General features: G+C 45.5%; 1 protein-coding gene across 3 annotated transcripts; it reads left to right on the plus strand.

The window, feature by feature from the left end:
- Positions 1 to 1,307: 1,307 nt before the first annotated feature.
- On the plus strand, positions 1,308 to 17,451 carry acss2 (acyl-CoA synthetase short chain family member 2). Of its 3 annotated transcripts, none has more exons than XM_069526589.1 (19): positions 1,308 to 1,992; positions 2,892 to 3,087; positions 6,204 to 6,295; positions 6,449 to 6,552; positions 6,636 to 6,708; positions 6,813 to 6,888; positions 7,334 to 7,445; positions 8,120 to 8,167; positions 10,508 to 10,645; positions 10,822 to 10,992; positions 13,135 to 13,268; positions 13,956 to 14,088; positions 14,241 to 14,297; positions 14,465 to 14,545; positions 14,630 to 14,738; positions 15,011 to 15,079; positions 15,648 to 15,824; positions 15,977 to 16,051; positions 16,340 to 17,451. In XM_069526589.1, exons 1-19 carry the CDS (start codon positions 1,866 to 1,868, stop codon positions 16,465 to 16,467), a joined length of 2,100 nt encoding a protein of 699 aa, XP_069382690.1. In that variant the 5' UTR covers positions 1,308 to 1,865; the 3' UTR covers positions 16,468 to 17,451. The 3 variants fall into 3 exon arrangements, with proteins under 3 accessions (XP_069382690.1, XP_069382691.1, XP_069382692.1); XM_069526590.1 differs by having other exon boundaries at positions 8,123 to 8,167; XM_069526591.1 differs by lacking the exon at positions 8,120 to 8,167.
- The last annotated feature ends 1,097 nt before the right edge of the window (positions 17,452 to 18,548 follow it).

Consider the following 18,548-nt stretch of genomic DNA (forward strand, 5'->3'; position numbering starts at 1 on the left):
CAGTTCAAACCACTGAGAAGTTATTAAAACCAGAGTTTATCTCCAATGTTCAGCAGCAAACTTTAAAACATGAAGAACTCTGAGCAGAGTTTGGTCATTTGTTACAGCAGAAGCTCTGTTGGATCAGGAAGCAGAGGATCATGGGTATGATGTGATGCGACGCGGTCACTTTGATTTTACATGAAACCATTTCATTACCACATGCGTCTCTAGGGGGCGCTGTTGCCCAGTGACAGACACTTCAGTCACTGGTCAGCTGATAGGAAGATTTCTTTAATGGATGATTTCCAGATGTAGTAAAGTATCTTATATGTTGTGTCGACTGTTCAGGTCAGTGATTGTGTGTTTAATTGCCCGAGTGTTAACGAGCTTCATGAGGAGTTCATGGTTGCTGTGGGATACGTCGTTATGATCTTAAGGCCTTGATTCAGATCAGTGGTGACATCACATCGTTAGGCTCTGACCTCTGACCTTTTTCCCTTGTAGCAATCAGTGTGTTCACTGTGGGCGAGTGACACTGACTCTCTCTCTCTGACGTGTTTGTTAAAAATATGATGAACTCGATTTTCTGGAATCAAGTTTCGTACAAACAATAAAACTGAATTTCCTAATCAATCAGAATCTGCAGTTTATTGAATCTCTTCTCTTGTGTCCTGAAATTATGAATCAGTTCATTCAACGCACATTTAAGAACTATGACAGCTGTCAATCAAATACAGTGAAATAATAAATGGCCGACATAAAACTGACCTATAAAAAAATGATTAGTATTAAAATCACAATGAGTTTGCCACATGTTTTACCTGATGTTTGACCGTATGTGTCTTGTATGTTAACATCTTTTCATTATAAGCTTTATTGAATAAATCAGTGTTCTCTTGTTTCCTTTTAGTATATATATAGTTTTTATGTATATATATATATATATATATATATATATTATTTTTTCTATTCCCTTTTAAAGAATGAATAAGTGTAAAGCACAGTCCTGATCCATCAGAGGTGGATTTTAATTCATATTTTAAATGTATCATCACATTTTTACTTTAGAAATCCGTTGGTGTGAGAACTGTTCTTTAAATGTGTAAAATCCTGAAGAATCATTGTAAAGGTTTGTTGAAGTCTCTTCCTCGAACAGGCCCTGCTCATGTAGACAGATGTTTCATTCACTCTGTGTTTAAAGTTGTAGAAACATGTTTCAGGGTTTTGTGTTTCCAGAAAAGTTCACTGTCGCTTTTACGGGAAAAACAATCGTGTGAATTCTGAGCTTTACCAGCGGCACGTGAACGCCCCGTGAGCTGTGATTGGCTGCTGCTGGAGTTGGGACAGAAGAAGAAGAAGCAGCAGCAGCAGGTGAAGAGACAGAAGAAGAAGAAGCAGCAGCGGGGCGGTCCTCTCTGAAACATCTGAAACATCTGGAAACACCTGAAACATCTGGAAACGGAGTTCGGACTGAAGCTGCATCAACACTGAGCTTCGTTCAGTTCAAGAGGAACCAACACGTCTGCGTCATTTCCTCCGCTGCAGCTGGACTGAGCTAGCTTAGCCTGTTAGCTTAGCAGGTCACCGTGTGTGTGTGTTTGTTTGTGTGTGTGTGTGCGCGCGCGCAGGACTTCACTTCCAGAACACATCGACCCGGAGCTGCAGCAGAACCGACCCGGACTTCACTTCACCATCTCGGCTGCACGCGAGGCCTCCAGCGTCGGTGTGTGCGCGTGAAGAGAAATCACGCAGCAGAAGCAGGAAGTGTGGATGAGCTCTGCTGCTAGCATCCTGCTAGCATCCTGCTAGCTGCACTGGTTCATTGTGCCGCTCAGAGGGGGAGGTGTCAGACATTTCTCTCATCGTGGTGAAGAGTCACCGACATGATTCCAGACAAAGCCCCGAAGGAAGACGTCTTCCACGGGTCTGATGACCTGAAGAAGGAGGCTCACATCTCCAGCTTCGAGAAATACAAAGAGCTGTACATGAAGTCTGTGGAGAGTCCAGGAGGTGAGTCTCTACACGTCTCACTGCTACACACTGCTGCACACTGCTACACACTGCTGCACACTGCTGCACACTACTGCACACACTCCTACACACTCCTACACACTGCTACACACTACTGCACACTGCTACACACTGCTACACACTACTGCACACTGCTACACACTGCTACACACTGCTACACACTGCTACACACTGCTACACACTGCTACACACTACTGCACACTGCTACACACTACTGCACACTCCTACACACTGCTGCACACTCCTACACACTGCTGCACACTCCTACACACCCCTACACACTCCTACACACTGCTACACACTCCTACACACTCCTAAACTTCCTACACACTTCACAGAGCGAAGGTCCTGGACACGATCTTCGCTGTCCTCTTTAAATCACAGTTAGCCTCTGACGTTAACGTGTGTTCAGTTAAAGTCTCAGTTGTAAAGAAGCAGTGACAGTTAAACTCTCCTGAGCTTATTACATCATCACCTGTTGCAGCAAACCTCCACGTTAACTCCCACTGAGCGAGACATCGACACTTCCTCCATCGTGACACGCTGTAGAGGCGGGTCATGTGAGGTCATCTGAGGTCATCTGAGGTCATGTAAGGTCATGTAAGGTCATGTAAAGCTCCCAGGTGTGAGGTTCGGACCAGTGACCTGTGTAGAATCCCGTGTTCAGTGTGACGGACACATTTCTTACAATGACGTTCAAAATAAAAAAAAAAAGAGGAATGAAAATGTGACAATTCTAAGCTTCCTGTGAATGAAATGACGAAGAGACGGAGCGCTGACTGAACTCCCGTTATAAAGTTTCGCTCCGTCAACTTTATCAACCATCACTTTATAAACTAACATTTTTTGACCACGACCCCTCTCTCTCTTTGCTGTAGAGTTCTGGGGAGACATCGCCAAAGATTTCTTCTGGAAGACCAAACACACGGGTCAGTTCCTCGACTACAACTTTGACGTGACCAGGGGAGAAATCTTTGTCAAGTGTATGGATGGAGCCTCCACCAACATCAGCTACAACCTGCTGGACCGCAACGTCCACGAGAGGAAACTGGGCGATAAAGTGGCCTTCTACTGGTCAGTGTGTGTGTGGGGGGAGGGGTGAACACCAACAGGATTGAATACAAACGAATGGCATGAATGGAGCTTCAGTCGTCCTCTGTCCTTTGTCTTTCTCTCACATTCCTCCTCTCATTCTTTTCTTCCCTCCTCTGTCTCTGTGTTCCTCTTTCTCAATCTCTGCTCATCTCTTTTATTTAGATTTCCTCATCTTCGTCATTGGACACGAACCTGCTCACATCTTGTTATTCAAGCCTCTTGGCTCATGTTGGTTTTTTCATGGAAACACTGAACTTGTTCCTGCTTCTTTCATCATTCTCCTCTTTTGCCCACATTCGCTCTCAAGTTCTTTCCCTTGAGCTTTTCTGCCTCTTTGTCTTTGTGTCACTGACGTGTCCTGCAGACGAGCCCACGCCAGGCAGCGAGGTTATTCAGGGAGAATGTCCTGTGTGATGATCGTGTGATTGAATGAAACCGTCATCGCTGGGATCACAGAAGCAGATGAGCTGAATTTTACGATGGGGGGGGGGGGGGGGCAGGAGAAGTTTTGTTGGTGAAATAATTTGAACTGTGAAGTAATGAAGTCCTCAGGGGGAGAAGGAATCCTGTGTTGATGCAAATCAGCTTTTGAGGGAAGCATCATTAAAAAGTGGACCGAGGATGTTTTGCTGGATATTTTCAGAAAGACGTTAAGTCGTCTGTTCTGCTGCAGCCAGAGTTTTAAATGTTTACTGCGAACGTGTTGAGTTATTATGAGACGTGACTTTTCTTATCAGAACTGATTTATTTTCAGACTTTGTGTGGGTGTGTCCTGATAACAGAGTACAGTAGGTCAACGTCAACTCTCAGATGATGTTACGACAGACTGAAGGACAAAGTGAGGAAGGTTAAAGATGGTGGAGTCAAATCACGAGAAGAGACAACAATGTAAAATCTGTGAAAGTAACGTGAACTGTTTCTTACGATGAACTGTTACGACCCAGTCTCCAAATTAGTCCGAGTCAAAGTCCGAGTCGTGCACCAGGAAATGTTTCCACGCTGCCTGGTGCTGTAGGGTTGGGCTGTCAATCAAACGGGGTCCGATGGGCTCGGATCACGTTTCTAATGTGGAAACACAAGAAATCTTTTGACTGATTGATTCCTGCTGCCACACCGAACACAACACGACAGTAAGAGATGGACAGAAATCATGAGACAGGACAAGTGTCTCCTCCCAGAACATGAAAGTAAAGTCTCCTTTCAAAATAGTGAAAAATATGATATTCATTTCCGGTCACACGGCCTCTGTTGTGCAGTGATTAGGTTTCAAACAACACAAAAAGTTGAAGCTGCAGCTTCAGTGTGAAGCTGAAGTCACACAACTGAGGTTTTCTCTGAGCTCTACCACACGTGGTGCAGGAGATAAAGTTTGTTCTGATCTGGAGCCGAAGGAAAAACATTTCTTCAACTGGGACACGTCAAACAAAAAGCTTGTGTAGCTCAGAGTTTTTATCAGTATCCACGTCCAGTATCAGTAATTACACTGTGCTCGACCATGCAGCGAACACGCAGCACATCACGTGCTTCACCGCTCTCACTCAAACTGTTTGTCAGTGGAGGATCCGCTGCTGTGTCCACCTCCTCCTTTAGACTTTCTACAGGAGCTGTGAGGAGACAGACAAACTTCGTCCTCCAGAGAAGATCCAGAGAACTGAGGAGATCATGTCTGAAAGCAGCTTCACCAAAACATTCAATATCCAGAAAATACATGTACGTTAAGTTCTTGCCGAGACAAAAGTTACAAGAAGAAACTGAAACATGAGACAAACTGTTCCTGTTGTTGTGAACGAGTCTGACCCGACAACCTGCTGCTGCTTCTTCACATGAGAAAATCTGTTGTGAGGACATTTTCCAGAGTTTTTGTCTGGACACTAAACGCAGCCTCGTCTTGTTTACTATTGAAAGTCAGTGGTTTCCTGTGCGGTTGGTCAAACGTTTTGGTTTCTGATGCCTGAAAACTCCGTGTGATGTGGACGTAGCAGCAGCGATTCGTTTTAAAATGAATCGTGGCTGTAGCCTCGGAGTGAGGAGGCTCAGTGACCCATCGTCTTCTGATCCGTCCAACGTTTCCACGCACACCAACGTGTTCCTTTGCTTTGTCTGACGACCTCAGTGTGAACACAGCAGCTCAGATATCAAGTTGGAAATGATCCTGAAGGTCAGAGCTTTATCATCGGTCGGGTGTTTAATGAATGTAACTCCCGTCGGCCGTCAGTGCTGAACTGGGTCACAGAAGTTTCAGCTCCACATGCTTTGCTACAACCAACTCTGAAAATACACTGGAACACACACACACACACACACACAAACTATCTCCCCTGCAGCTGCTGAATAAACAGTGTGCCTTGAGTCGTGCCCTGAACTAAACACGTCCCTCAGAGGCTGCGGAGACAGAACAGGCTCATCCAGCTCGGTCACTTGTGTCGCTCACACTTCCTCCACTGTGTCGTCTCAACAACACAGAGAACAAGCCAGAGAATGTTTGCACTCTGGTTGCAGTACAACTTCAGCAGAGTTGTGAAACTCAACTTGTCTCAACTTTGCTCATTTTCACAACAGAGAGTCATCTGGACATTTGAGGAACTGACTGCACTTTTTATTTCTACACTCACACACGAGTCACGACGGCTCTGCCTCTGAGCGTCGTCCTGCTCGGCTCTGAGCATCACAGTCGACAAGCTGACACACGTGACGGACACTTGGTGACGGAGGGAGAGAGGCGGGCTGAGAAAAGGACGGAGGGTCTGGAGCTGCGTCCCAGTTCTGTCAGATTCTGGTGCATTTATCCAGCAACATAAATATGAACCAGCTGGTTTTTATCAAGATCAGTGAGTTTTCAGAAAACAGCAGAGTCACTTGTTAATCCCAACAATCGTCCATTAACCTGCTATAAGTTAAAAATAATCATGACGTTGAAGTGACGTCGCTCAGCTGTAGCTCAGCCTCTCGTCACAGATCAGTGGTCCTGGACGTCTCAGGGCTCTGGATCGAAGCTGACTCTAAACTCCGTCCACTGTGTAAAGAGCTCAGAGTGATGATGATGATTAATCCTGTTCTCTAAAGTTATGAAACGAGGAGTCGTTGTGTTTCTTCAGGGAAGGAAACGAGCCCGGCGACGAGCTGACGGTGACGTACAGAGAGCTGCTGCAGAGGGTCTGTCAGTTCGCCAACGTCCTGAAGTCCCAGGGTACGTCACACCCACCTGACTCACAGCGGATGTTCAAACACTCACATGGTCTTTACAGATCCTGTGTCAGTTTCTGGTGCAGGTTGTTTTCAGGTTGTTCTCCTGGTTTATCTGTGTTTGATGTTGAGTGACAGAGTAAAGTCTCGTCTGCAGGCGTGAAGAAGGGCGACCGCGTGTCCATTTACATGCCCATGGTGGTGGAACTGGTGGTAGCCATGTTGGCGTGTGCCCGCATCGGAGCCGTTCACTCCATAGTGGTGCGTTATTTACACACAGCACACGCGTGAGCGGGACGTCACTGCGTGGAGGACGGATGTTAACTCTGTTGTGCTGCATCCAGTTCGCAGGTTTCTCTGCTGAGTCTCTGTGTGAGAGGATCATGGACTCCCAGTGTTCACTGCTCATCACTGCAGGTCAGAAAATATCATGTGGATCTTCATCGTTTCACTTTTCAACTGTTCTCTCAATGTTTGATTCTCTTTGTCTCTTCATTCATTTCTTCATCTCGTTCACTCAGATGGTTTCTATCGAGGAGACAAGCTGATCAACTTGAAGCTCTTAGCTGACGAAGCTCTGCAGAAGTGTAGAGACAAGTACGACACACACACACACACACAGACCATCACACACACACACACAGACACACACAGACCATCACAACCAGACCATCACACACACACACACACACACACACACACACACACACACAGAGACCATCTCACTCAGACACACACACAGACACACACAGACCATCACACACACACACACACACACAGAGACCATCTCACACACACAGACCATCACACACACACAGAGACCATCTCACTCACACACACAGACACACACACACACACAGACCATCACATACACACACACACAGAGACAATCACACCATTTGATTGTGTGTGCCCCCTGGTGGCAACATAACATGTGGACACATATCGTTATCGTCGGGCTTATTATAATTAATAAGTTAAGAATATATCTGTACATGTTCCTGCTGAAGAGCTGATGAGCATCTTGTCTCTGTCTCTGCAGGGGTTTCCCAATGCAGAAGTGTATTATGCTGAAACACTTGTCCAAAGAGGCAGAGGACACGTCTCTGGATTCTCAGTCTCCTCCAGCCAAACGACCCTGTCCTGGTCTGCAGGTAAACAACAAGTTATCAACCACAAACTGTTCAGACGTGACCTGTGGTTGAAGCAATGTTTTAAGTTCTCATCGTCCATGAGAAGAAAACACGTGACACAACAGGTTTGACATGTGAGCAACATGATTCCAGTCTCAGTGGAATAAAAACCAAACACAGCTGATGTTTGTCTTTTGTGGACAAACGTCATGAAAAGACCCAAACCAACATGTCAGCCTAACATGACATGGACACATTCACTGAGACGTTATTATTGATACATGACTTCCTGTTTGTTAGCTGGGCTGTGGAGTCTCAACAGTCTGAACTTCTGCTTCACCAGCGTGAGACATCAGACAATACGTCTCTAGGACGTCAGGGACAACACTTCGCTGGTCTGGGTCTTTTCATGGGATTCATTCATAATAATCTAAACTGAGATTTAACTTCTGGTTTCGTCCCCAAACTTTTCTTCTTTTGTTTTCTCTGAAAGATTCAGACAGTTTGAGTATTTTCTGTGAAACTCGTCCCTGGAGATACTTTTTTAACGATAATCAATCCTTCAAAGCTCTTAAATCTTTTCCCTCACTTTGGTTTAACCAGTTGGACCCTGCTTGTTTTTTGGGTTTTTTAAAATAATGGCTCTCCCTCATTAACTTCTCCTTCCTCCTCCTCCTCTCCTCGCTCCTGTCCAGCAGGAGAAACAGACAGGGAGAGTAAAGAAAACCCGTCCTGTTCCGCAGGTATTTTCATCCCCTCCTCCCTCCACTGAATCCCCCAGAACATCTTTGTGTTTGCTTTTTAAAAAGGAGTTTCACCCACAAACAGAATTTACATTTTGCTGCTGTCAAAACAACAAATTGAGTTTGAAAAACTTAAATCCTTTTATTTGGTAAATACTATTTTTAATAAATGTCTTCTTTGCACAATTCAATGAAAATACAATTCAAGATTTATTGTTTTGACCAAACAGCAGTTTGTTATTCTCGTGACCGTTTACAGCTCAGACGACCTTTTGAACATGAGAAATCATCTTTCTTTCATTTAGAATTACATTTTCAGCCTGAAATCAGCTGACATTAAAATCAGCTGCTCAACTAAATCAAGAACTACTCTTGAAATTAACGGACATTTTGAGCGAGCCAATTACATTTCGACAAAACATCAGAAAAGTGAGAATGTGGCTCATGTTCTGAAATGTTTGCTGTCGTGTCTCAAGTCGTGAGAATAAAATGTAAATTCTGTGTCAGTTGGATTAACACAGTTTTCTTTTCTTATCTGTTTTAACCTCTAACCTTCGACTGCACATCGTGGAGTCGTCCGCAGCTCAGTGACCTGAGTCTGAAGGGTTTTCTCTTCTTTTGAAAAGGCTCTAAACTTCAGAACTAAAATATAAAAGAGGTGGAGCCTGTGTTTTCTCCTATGTACGTCTTTCCTGCGTCGCTTCATATCCGGTCACATCACTTCCTGGATTAAACTACAACTTCAGACAGGAACTGTCCTGACATGTTGTGTAGTCATGTTGTGTAGACATGTTGTGTAGACAGTGTGTGAAGCAGCAGCAGATTGTCGACTCGTTCACAACAACAGGAACATGTGGAGACATTCAGGTGAGGGGCGGAGCCTGTAGAGCAGCAGGAGGCGGGACATGACGTCTAAACTCTGCTGTGTAAAGATCAGTGTTCGTCCACACGGCGTCGGCCCTCATCACCTAAACATCTGGAACCTCCTCGTCTTTCCAAGTGGACGTCTTCGTCCTCTACGTGTACGACTCCTCTTCTTCATCCTGAGACATTTGAGTTCTTCAGTTTCACGTCCGTCACGTGTTAGAAACCTCAGAGACACGCCCACTCGCTCACTGAGAAGGTTCCAGATGTTTCACTAGAAGCTGCAGCAGAAGATCCAGAACATGTCCAGAGACACTGACATTTGTTCTCACATACAGAACACGTCAGGAACACGTCAGGAACACGTCAGGAACACGTCAGGAACACGTCCAGACCATCTTAAAACAGTTCGAGTGTTAGTGCGACACCTGCGACCGTCGTTCCTCTTTTTCACCTGCACCCACATTAAAACATTAGATTTAAATTGAGTGAATCTCAGAACTGTTGACTTTGTGTCCAGAAACCACAGAATGTGACGGAAACAGAACACACACGAACATCACGTCTGCAGAAGCCGTGTGTTTTCTGAGTTAACAGTTTGATGAACGAGCTCAGTCGACACCAGATCTGGATCCATTTCCTGTTTCTTCCACTTGTTTCTGTCACGTAAAGGAAAATTAAATTATTGATCAAGAAAACTCAAAACCACCTGATCGTCAAGGTTTTTATGGCAAAATGTGATATACCCATGATTATTATTCTTATTATTGTTATTATTAGGGCCACGCTGAAGAAAGATATTTAGAGAATAAAGTAGTAGTATTATGAGAAATTGTATATTCCAAGAACAAAGATAAAGAATGATTACAAATATTACAATAATATTCCAAATGTGTCCTCAGTCACTATTGTACGTCGTAATCTTACATCGTTTAAGTTTAGTTTTACGAGAATAAAGAGAATGAATTCGATCTTTCCTTAATGTTTCTGAAACATTTGTATTTTTAACTCATATTTTGTCATAAGTTGTATCAGAAGACGGACACGGCGTCTCTTCTGCCCTCGATTGTACAACGATTAAGCAAGAATACAAACGCTGCCATTTTGTGGTGATGATGTATATTATACTGCAGTCAGCCACCAGGGGGTGCTCAAGATGTTTAGGCTTCACTTTCGGCTGTTGTCGTGTCGTCCGTCTTTATTTCCTGTTCTCGATCAGACAGTAAATGACCCAGCTCTGAGGACGTCTCTTTATTCTGACTCGGATCTAAACTCTCTCTCTGCTCGTTTGTGTGTTTATGAAACTAACTTTCTTTCACCTTGTGTTTTCGATTGTAGAGACATTGTTCTGTTTTCACCTTGAGTCTGTGATTCATAGGAAATGAGTCGTTAACTGTGTATTTGCATGTTTGTCCTCGTCTTCGTTTGTTTGACATGTTCGTGTCTTTTTGTTGTTGTTGTTGACTTTGCTCCCAGGTTCCGTGGAACCCTGATGTCGACCTGTGTTGGCTCAGTCTGACACGAGGAGCTTCAGACGAGTGCGAACCCGAGTGGTGCGATTCTGAAGATCCTCTATTCATCCTCTACACGAGCGGCTCCACCGGCAAACCCAAGGTACAACACATTTTAACATTTGATTATAAAGATCAGCTCCAGAAATCGTCTTCACCAGTGTTAATATTCAAACTATTAAAAGCTCCTGTTCTGTCTTTGCTCTCTGGAATCACGTGTTTGTCACACGTTGCTCGTGTTTCTCGTTCTTACCCACCGTCCTCTGCTCTCGTCCTCAGGGAGTCCTTCACACAGTCAGCGGCTACATGCTCTACACCGCCACCACCTTTAAGCTGGTGTTCGACTACCAGCCCGATGATGTTTACTGGTGCACGGCGGACATCGGCTGGATCACCGGACACTCCTACATCACCTACGGCCCTCTGGCCAACGGCGCCACCAGTGTGCTGGTGAGTAAAAGCCCACGGACTGCGGGACGACATAACTTCCTGTTTTTACAAACTGCAGCCAACTTGGCCGTCGGTCGCTCTATTGTGACTGTGGCTAATTTTATCCATGATGCACTGCAGCCAAAGAATCCTCCCTTCAGTACATTCATTCTGTAATTTAGATTTTTAGTTTTCTATTTATTACAACCAGCTGATAAAAACAATTTTAGTACAAAAATAACAACATTTATTATATTTATATATATATATAAATACAAAATTGTAAAATATTTTCAGAAAAACAAATAGAAATATTCTGTAATGCCTGATGTTCTGTGAACCACCAGTAATGTTTTCTATCTGCTCATGTGACTTTAAATAAGACTGATGTCAGAGGTAACGAGCAGCTCGCCACGTGTCGTCATGACGACCAGTCTGTTCTATGTTGTCACAGACGTCTCTTCACCTAATGAATCGGTTTCTAGATTTTATTACCAACACGTAGCGTTGACACCCACCTGACCCGTCAGGTGACTTGGTAATTCAAACTTCTTCAACATGTTCAACACGTCGGCTTGTACAGGTTGAACCTGTTCATCCGAGGGAATGTGGATCAGCTCATAAACCATCTGACTGTTAATGTAGATGGTCTCCAGATAATCTCCAGTTAGTCTCCAGTTAGTCTCCAGTTAGTCTCCAGATAATCTCCAGTTAGTCTCCAGATAGTCTCCAGTTAGTCTCCAGTTAGTCTCCAGTTAGTCTCCAGACTTCTCCAGTTAGTCTCCAGATAATCTCCAGATAATCTCCAGTTAGTCTCCAGTTAGTCTCCAGTTAGTCTCCAGTTAGTCTCCAGATAGTCTCCAGTTAGTCTCCAGATAATCTCCAGATAATCTCCAGTTAGTCTCCAGTGTGTCTCCAGATAGTCTCCAGTTAGTCTCCAGATAATCTCCAGTTAGTCTCCAGTTAGTCTCCAGTTAGTCTCTAGATAATCTCCAGTTAGTCTCCAGTTAGTCTCCAGATAATCTCCAGATAATCTCCAGTTAGTCTCCAGTTAGTCTCCAGTTAGTCTCTAGATAATCTCCAGTTAGTCTCCAGTTAGTCTCCAGATAATCTCCAGTTAGTCTCCAGATAATCTCCAGATAATCTCCAGTTAGTCTCCAGATAATCTCCAGATAATCTCCAGATAGTCTCCAGATAATCTCCAGATAGTCTCCAGTTAGTCTCTAGACCTTCTCCAGATAATCTCCAGTTAGTCTCCAGTTAGTCTCTAGACCTTCTCCAGATAATCTCCAGTTAGTCTCCAGATAGTCTCCAGTTAGTCTCTAGACCTTCTCCAGATAATCTCCAGTTAGTCTCCAGACCTTCTCCAGTTAGTCTCCAGTTAGTCTCCAGTTAGTCTCCAGACCTTCTCCAGATAATCTCCAGTTAGTCTCCAGTTAGTCTCCAGTTAGTCTCCAGATAATCTCCAGATAGTCTCCAGATAGTCTCCAGTTAGTCTCCAGACCTTCTCCAGTTAGTCTCCAGATAATCTCCAGTTAGTCTCCAGATAATCTCCAGATAGTCTCCAGATAATCTCCAGTTAGTCTCCAGATAATCTCCAGATAATCTCCAGATAGTCTCCAGTTAGTCTCTAGACCTTCTCCAGATAATCTCCAGTTAGTCTCCAGTTAGTCTCTAGACCTTCTCCAGATAATCTCCAGTTAGTCTCCAGTTAGTCTCTAGACCTTCTCCAGATAATCTCCAGTTAGTCTCCAGTTAGTCTCTAGACCTTCTCCAGATAATCTCCAGTTAGTCTCCAGATAGTCTCCAGTTAGTCTCTAGACCTTCTCCAGATAATCTCCAGTTAGTCTCCAGACCTTCTCCAGTTAGTCTCCAGTTAGTCTCCAGTTAGTCTCCAGATAATCTCCAGTTAGTCTCCAGATAGTCTCCAGTTAGTCTCCAGTTAGTCTCCAGACCTTCTCCAGAAGGGCTGCGTGGGGTTTATGTCCAGATCAGGATGTGAGAAGACGTCAGGACGTTGTCCAGATGATTGACAGTCGTCCCTATGTTGAAACAGAGAATGTGACTGGTGATGACGTCACATCATGTCTAGATGAAGCTCATTGGTCGAGGACACAACAGAGTCACGGGTCTGATTCCACCACACGTTTGTTTTGTCTCCAGTTCGAGGGTCTGCCCACTTACCCTGACGTGAGCCGCATGTGGGAGATCGTGGACAAATATCTTGTGACCAAGTTCTACACGGCTCCGACCGCCATCAGGCTGCTGATGAAGTACGGCAGGGAGCCGGTGCAGAAGTGAGTCCGTCCCTTTGTCCTCTGTGTGTCCTCCACACGTCCTCTGTGTGTCCTCTATACGTCCTCTACACGTCCTCTGTGTGTCCTCCACACGTCCTCTGTGTGTCCTCCACATGTCCTCTGTGTGTCCTCCACACGTCCTCTGTGTGTCCTCCACACATCCTCTGTGTGTCCTCCACACGTCCTCCACACGTCCTCTGTGTCCTCCACATGTCCTCTGTGTGTCCTCCACACGTCCTCTGTGTGTCCTCTACACGTCCTCTGTGTGTCCTCCACACGTCCTCTGTGTGTCCTCCACACGTCCTCTGTGTGTCCTCTACACGTCCTCTGTGTGTCCTCCACACGTCCTCTGTGTGTCCTCTACACGTCCTCTGTGTGTCCTCCACACGTCCTCTGTGTGTCCTCTACACGTCCTCTACACGTCCTCTGTGTGTCCTCCACACGTCCTCTGTGTGTCCTCCACACGTCCTCTGTGTCCTCCACACGTCCTCGTCTGTTTGTGTGTGTTTCACATCAGCATTTACAACAAGACAAATATTCACATTTCCACAGGAGGAATTCAGATAAAAGGTTTGAAACTGATTCATTGATTCACGTAGATTTAATATTTATTTTAAATATTTACTTCATTCTCTCTCCGAATATCTCTGTCTCCCCCTCCCTCCCTCCCTCCCTCCCTCTCCCCAGGTTTAAGCGAGAGTCCCTGAAGGTTCTGGGGACAGTGGGAGAGCCCATCAACCCTGAGGCCTGGCAGTGGTACTACAACGTGGTGGGGGAGAGGAGGTGTCCTGTAGTGGACACCTTCTGGCAGACGGAAACTGTGAGTCTGAGTTATTGTTCACTGTGAAACCACTGATATCAAAAACATTTACTTCCTCACTGAGAGCAGGTGAGACTGTGAGGTGTGGCGCCCCCTGTAGGAAGGAAAGTTGATTGACACTGGGTATAAATCATTTCCTGTCTGTCTTTCAGGGTGGACACGTGTTGACTCCTCTTCCTGCAGCAACACCCATGAAGCCTGGATCTGCTGTGAGTACATGCTGCAAACAGACCTGGGGTCCTGACTGACAGCTGAGACGTCGGGCCGGACCTCGCCTCCGTCCCTTCTCTGACTTCACATGACGTCACCAGCGAGAGACGTGTTTCTGTGTTTTTTGCTTCAGTTTTCATAAAAACAGTTTGTTTGTGTCCTCCAGACGTTCCCGTTCTTCGGAGTGGTGCCTGCCATCTTGAATGAGTCGGGAGAGGAGCTGGAGGGGCCGAGTGAAGGATACCTGGTCAGGACTGTTATTGAACTAGTATGTTCTCCCAGGAACACGTCAGTGTCGTGTCACGTGTTGACTGCTCCGTGTTTCTAACAGGTGTTCAAACGGCCGTGGCCCGGTGTGATGAGAACAGTGTTTGGAAACCATCAGAGGTTTGAAACCATTTACTTCAAGAAGTTCCCGGGATACTACGTCACCGGAGACGGTGAGAAATCAAAACAAGTCAGAGAACATCTCCGAGTCCGATGAACGATTCCACGTCTGACTTCCCTGTTAGTGTGTAGACGAGATTCAGAGATTCAGGAAACAGAGACGATAATATTCACACAGTCGTGTCTGTAGAGACGACAATGATGCCGTTCATACACAAAGAAAGAATGAAACCTCGTACTCATCTTACTCACTGTTCGTTCTTTCACTCGCCCTAGTGGCTCTTAGGAGTCATTGCAGTCTTGTAAAGACGCTGTCTTCCTACAGGTTGCCGTAGAGACAAGGACGGTTACTACTGGATCACAGGGCGGATCGACGACATGCTGAACGTGTCAGGTGAGACTCCTGTCGCCTCGATGAAGAGAACAAGACAAACGTTTTATAAAAGGATTTCATCTCGAGTGGCAGCGATGAATCAATGAGTCGATCAAAAGAGAATTCATCCCTGATCGTCTTCGACTAAACAAAGGTTTGATGGTTCAAAGTTGTAAAAAGTTGTCGAGAACGTTTCTGATCTGAGTCTGAACAATGTGTTTGTTCATCGTTTCATTTGCTCTGTTAGTTTAAGACTTGTCTTCGTCACGTCCTGTCGTCGTCACATACGTCCTGTCTTCGTCACATACTTCCTGTCTTCGTCACATACGTCCTGTCGTCGTCACATACGTCCTGTCTTCGTCACATACGTCCTGTCTTCGTCACATACGTCCTGTCTTCGTCACATACGTCCTGTCGTCGTCACATACGTCCTGTCGTCGTCACCTGTCGACTTCCTGTGACCGGGCCAAACGTCCAAACAAGTGTTTTCACTCTGCAGACGATCAGAACCATGGTTCAGTTGGATCCAGACCCAGAACACCTCCTCTGGTCGGATATTCCAACACTTTGATTCCGTCTCTTTCTTCAGGCCACTTGTTGAGCACAGCGGAGGTGGAGTCGGCTCTGGTGGAGCATGAGGCCGTTGCTGAGGCCGCTGTGGTGGGCAGACCTCATCCTGTGAAAGGAGAGAGCCTCTACTGCTTCGTAACCCTCAATGACGGGCTGACGTTCAACCGCACGCTGGAGGCAGAACTCAAAAAACAAGGTGGGTCAACACGGAGGAGTTTGTCTCCTGCGCTGCCTGAGAGCTGTCGTCCCGTCAGGGAGGACGAGCGTCTTCACAGGTTATTTGTAACGAAACAGCGACGCCCTGTGAAAGTTGGAGTCTCATGTGGTTTGTGTTTGGTGTTTTCACAGTGAGGGAGAAGATCGGCGCCATCGCCACACCGGACTTCATCCAGAACGCCCCTGGACTCCCCAAGACCCGATCAGGTCGGTGTTCAGGAAGTGGAGATGCTGCTTCACTGCAGCCGTACGTGTGGAGAAAGGAAAAGTTCAGTTGTATGAAGTCTCACAGGAAGTCAGAAAACATGCTCCTCATTAAAGATCAGACTCATCAGACGCAGCAGCTGTGGGTCTGACCTCATCTTTAGAATTAGAAGAGAAAACTGTCAAATAAAGAAGTTTCTTCAAAGTGCTTCTTTTTATTCTCTTCTCCTTCACTCTTCCTTTCTTCGTGTTTTTGTCGTCTCTTCATGTTCCCCTCTTCTCTCTCCACAGGGAAGATCATGCGACGGGTGCTCCGCAAAATCGCCTGCGGCGAACGGGACCTGGGGGACATCTCCACGCTGGCCGACTCGTCCGTCGTCGAGCAGCTCTTCCAGAACAGATGCGGCGCCGCCGTGTGACGACCTCAGGGATCCTCGCTCGGACTGTGGCTGCACACCGACGGCCACAAAGTCAACCAGGGAAGAAGAAGAGGACAAGAGGAGGAGGAGGAGGAGGAGGAGGAGGATTCTTTGGACTCGGTCTTGGCTTGATAACAACCTCTAGCTCCTGGTGAGGAGCAGCGGCGCTCAGCACGCATTTAAAATCAGATATTTCACATCACAACTGACTTGAACATCTGGATTGAACAGGTTGGATGAAATGAGTCCAGAAGGAGACAGATGCTTCTGTTAGAAATAAAAACCAGTGAGCTTGAGAAGCTAGAGGTTGTTTGTGGGTAAGACCGTCCTGCAGCCGGACCGTGCAGGAGGCGGAGTCTTGTTTTATCCTTGTTTTAGCCAATAATACGCAGCAGTTTGTTAACGTGTCACCGCTCAGTCAAAGCAAAGATCCAGCGTTCGTATGACAGATGTGGTCGAAGACTCCTCCCCTCGCTCCGCGCCATCGTCCTGTTCTTTACACTGAGGATTAGCTTCATTTGAAATGTTTTATGTAGGTTTGCGTTGGATGTTTGATTGAGGAGTTTTTCTGTCTGTGTCCGCACGCTCGTACGTTTTCTTCTGTTTTTTAATTGTAGTTTCAGGAGACGTGTCTCCAGCCTCTCGTGGCTCAGAAAATAACATGTTGACGGAAAGTGTTCACTGAGATTCGTGGCTGAAACGTTTTTCCTCTGCGGACGTGATTTGAGCAAAGTTGTTTCCATCTTTATTTGTTCTGCTTGTTTGTGTGACTGTGAATGTGCCAACCTGAGGAACCGTGGCGCTCGATGTTTAGAGCTCATTTCTGTGTCTGATGTTAAAAGTGCAGCTGCTTCTTTGATTCTAATCTTTTTCTTGTGTAACGAGGGAGAGGGAAGGAAGTTTGTCCTTTATTTTTTTGCTCTGTTCATTTTTATTTGTGTCGTTTCATTTGTTGGAATCGAACAGTAAAAGGACGTGACTGCCGCCTCCTCTGTCCCCGCCTCTTCCTTTATCACCTCATTCAGGAGAATTTCAGATTATTCCAGAGAAATATTGTTTAACTGACGAGTGATTGTGTGAAGTCAGTGAAGTTTCCTCTGCTGCTGTGTCACGTTTCAACACGTCACTCATCATGTGTCACTTTTAGTTTTTTAATTTGAATCTCTTTGTGAGAGATTCATCGATTCGAACCACAGACGTCCACAGATCCTGATTTTTTTCACACGTCCTCGTTCAATCTGCACAGAACTGACGACGTAACAACGTCCAGTCAGACTCTCTCTCCTCAGGACCTGACACACATCAGTGAATCTGTCTGGATGATCAGAATGAAACTGATCTTCTCTCACTAATGTCACTTTTCTGCTTCCCTCAGATAATAACAGACGTGTGTGTGCTGTGTTTGGATCCAGTGTGATTTCCTGTGGATATTTGAAGAAGTCGGCTCTGGTCTTGGGTCTGGTTGTGGCAGTAAAACATCCACTTGAGACACAATCTGTGAAGTCTTTGTCTCTGTCTCCCTCAGAATGTCCTGTAGTCGACCTGTGACACAGCTGCTGTCACGTCTGGATGAGTGTAGATTCACTGAGTGACAGTGAGGGGAGTTGAGTAATCATCAGTTTCAGGTTCCTCGTCAGCGCTGACCTGGAGTCAGCACACAGAAATGTACTTTGTTTTACTTTATCATTTGTATCTGTGGTAGATTTTTATGTGATGAACAAACCCAGGAATCTAAATCTCTTTCACATTGTGAGATGTTGAGAATAATCTCGATAAACATTTGGAGGAATGATATTTATCGTTTATTTGGTGCAGCTTTATTGGAGCTTGTTGGAGGTTGGAGCTCTACTGTCATTTCAGCTTCTAATATTTTCTTTTGATTTGTTCGTTCCCCTTGTGTTGGTGTCTTTATCTGATTTCTGTCAACGTATTCTTTCAGTTGAAGTTTAATTCAGCTTCACGTGCACCGGTGGTTTGTTTCTGCAGCTTCAAGACTGTTTCTGTTCAAACTGGAATCAGGACGTGGTGCGGTCGTATGTGAGAGAATGTCAAATTATTACATAACTAATGTTGTTGGTTTA

Source organism: Paralichthys olivaceus, chromosome 6 (genome assembly GCF_024713975.1).
Source record: "Paralichthys olivaceus isolate ysfri-2021 chromosome 6, ASM2471397v2, whole genome shotgun sequence".
Lineage (NCBI taxonomy): Eukaryota > Metazoa > Chordata > Actinopteri > Pleuronectiformes > Paralichthyidae > Paralichthys > Paralichthys olivaceus.

Coding starts and splice junctions, on each gene's coding strand:
- acss2 (XM_069526589.1), top strand. CDS start 1,866: ATGATTCCAGACAAAGCCCCGAAGGAAGACGTCTTCCACGGGTCTGAT. Junction 10,993..13,134: donor ACGGCGCCACCAGTGTGCTG/GTGAGTAAAAGC, acceptor TTTTGTCTCCAG/TTCGAGGGTCTGCCCACTTA. Junction 16,052..16,339: donor ACTCCCCAAGACCCGATCAG/GTCGGTGTTCAG, acceptor CTCTCTCCACAG/GGAAGATCATGCGACGGGTG.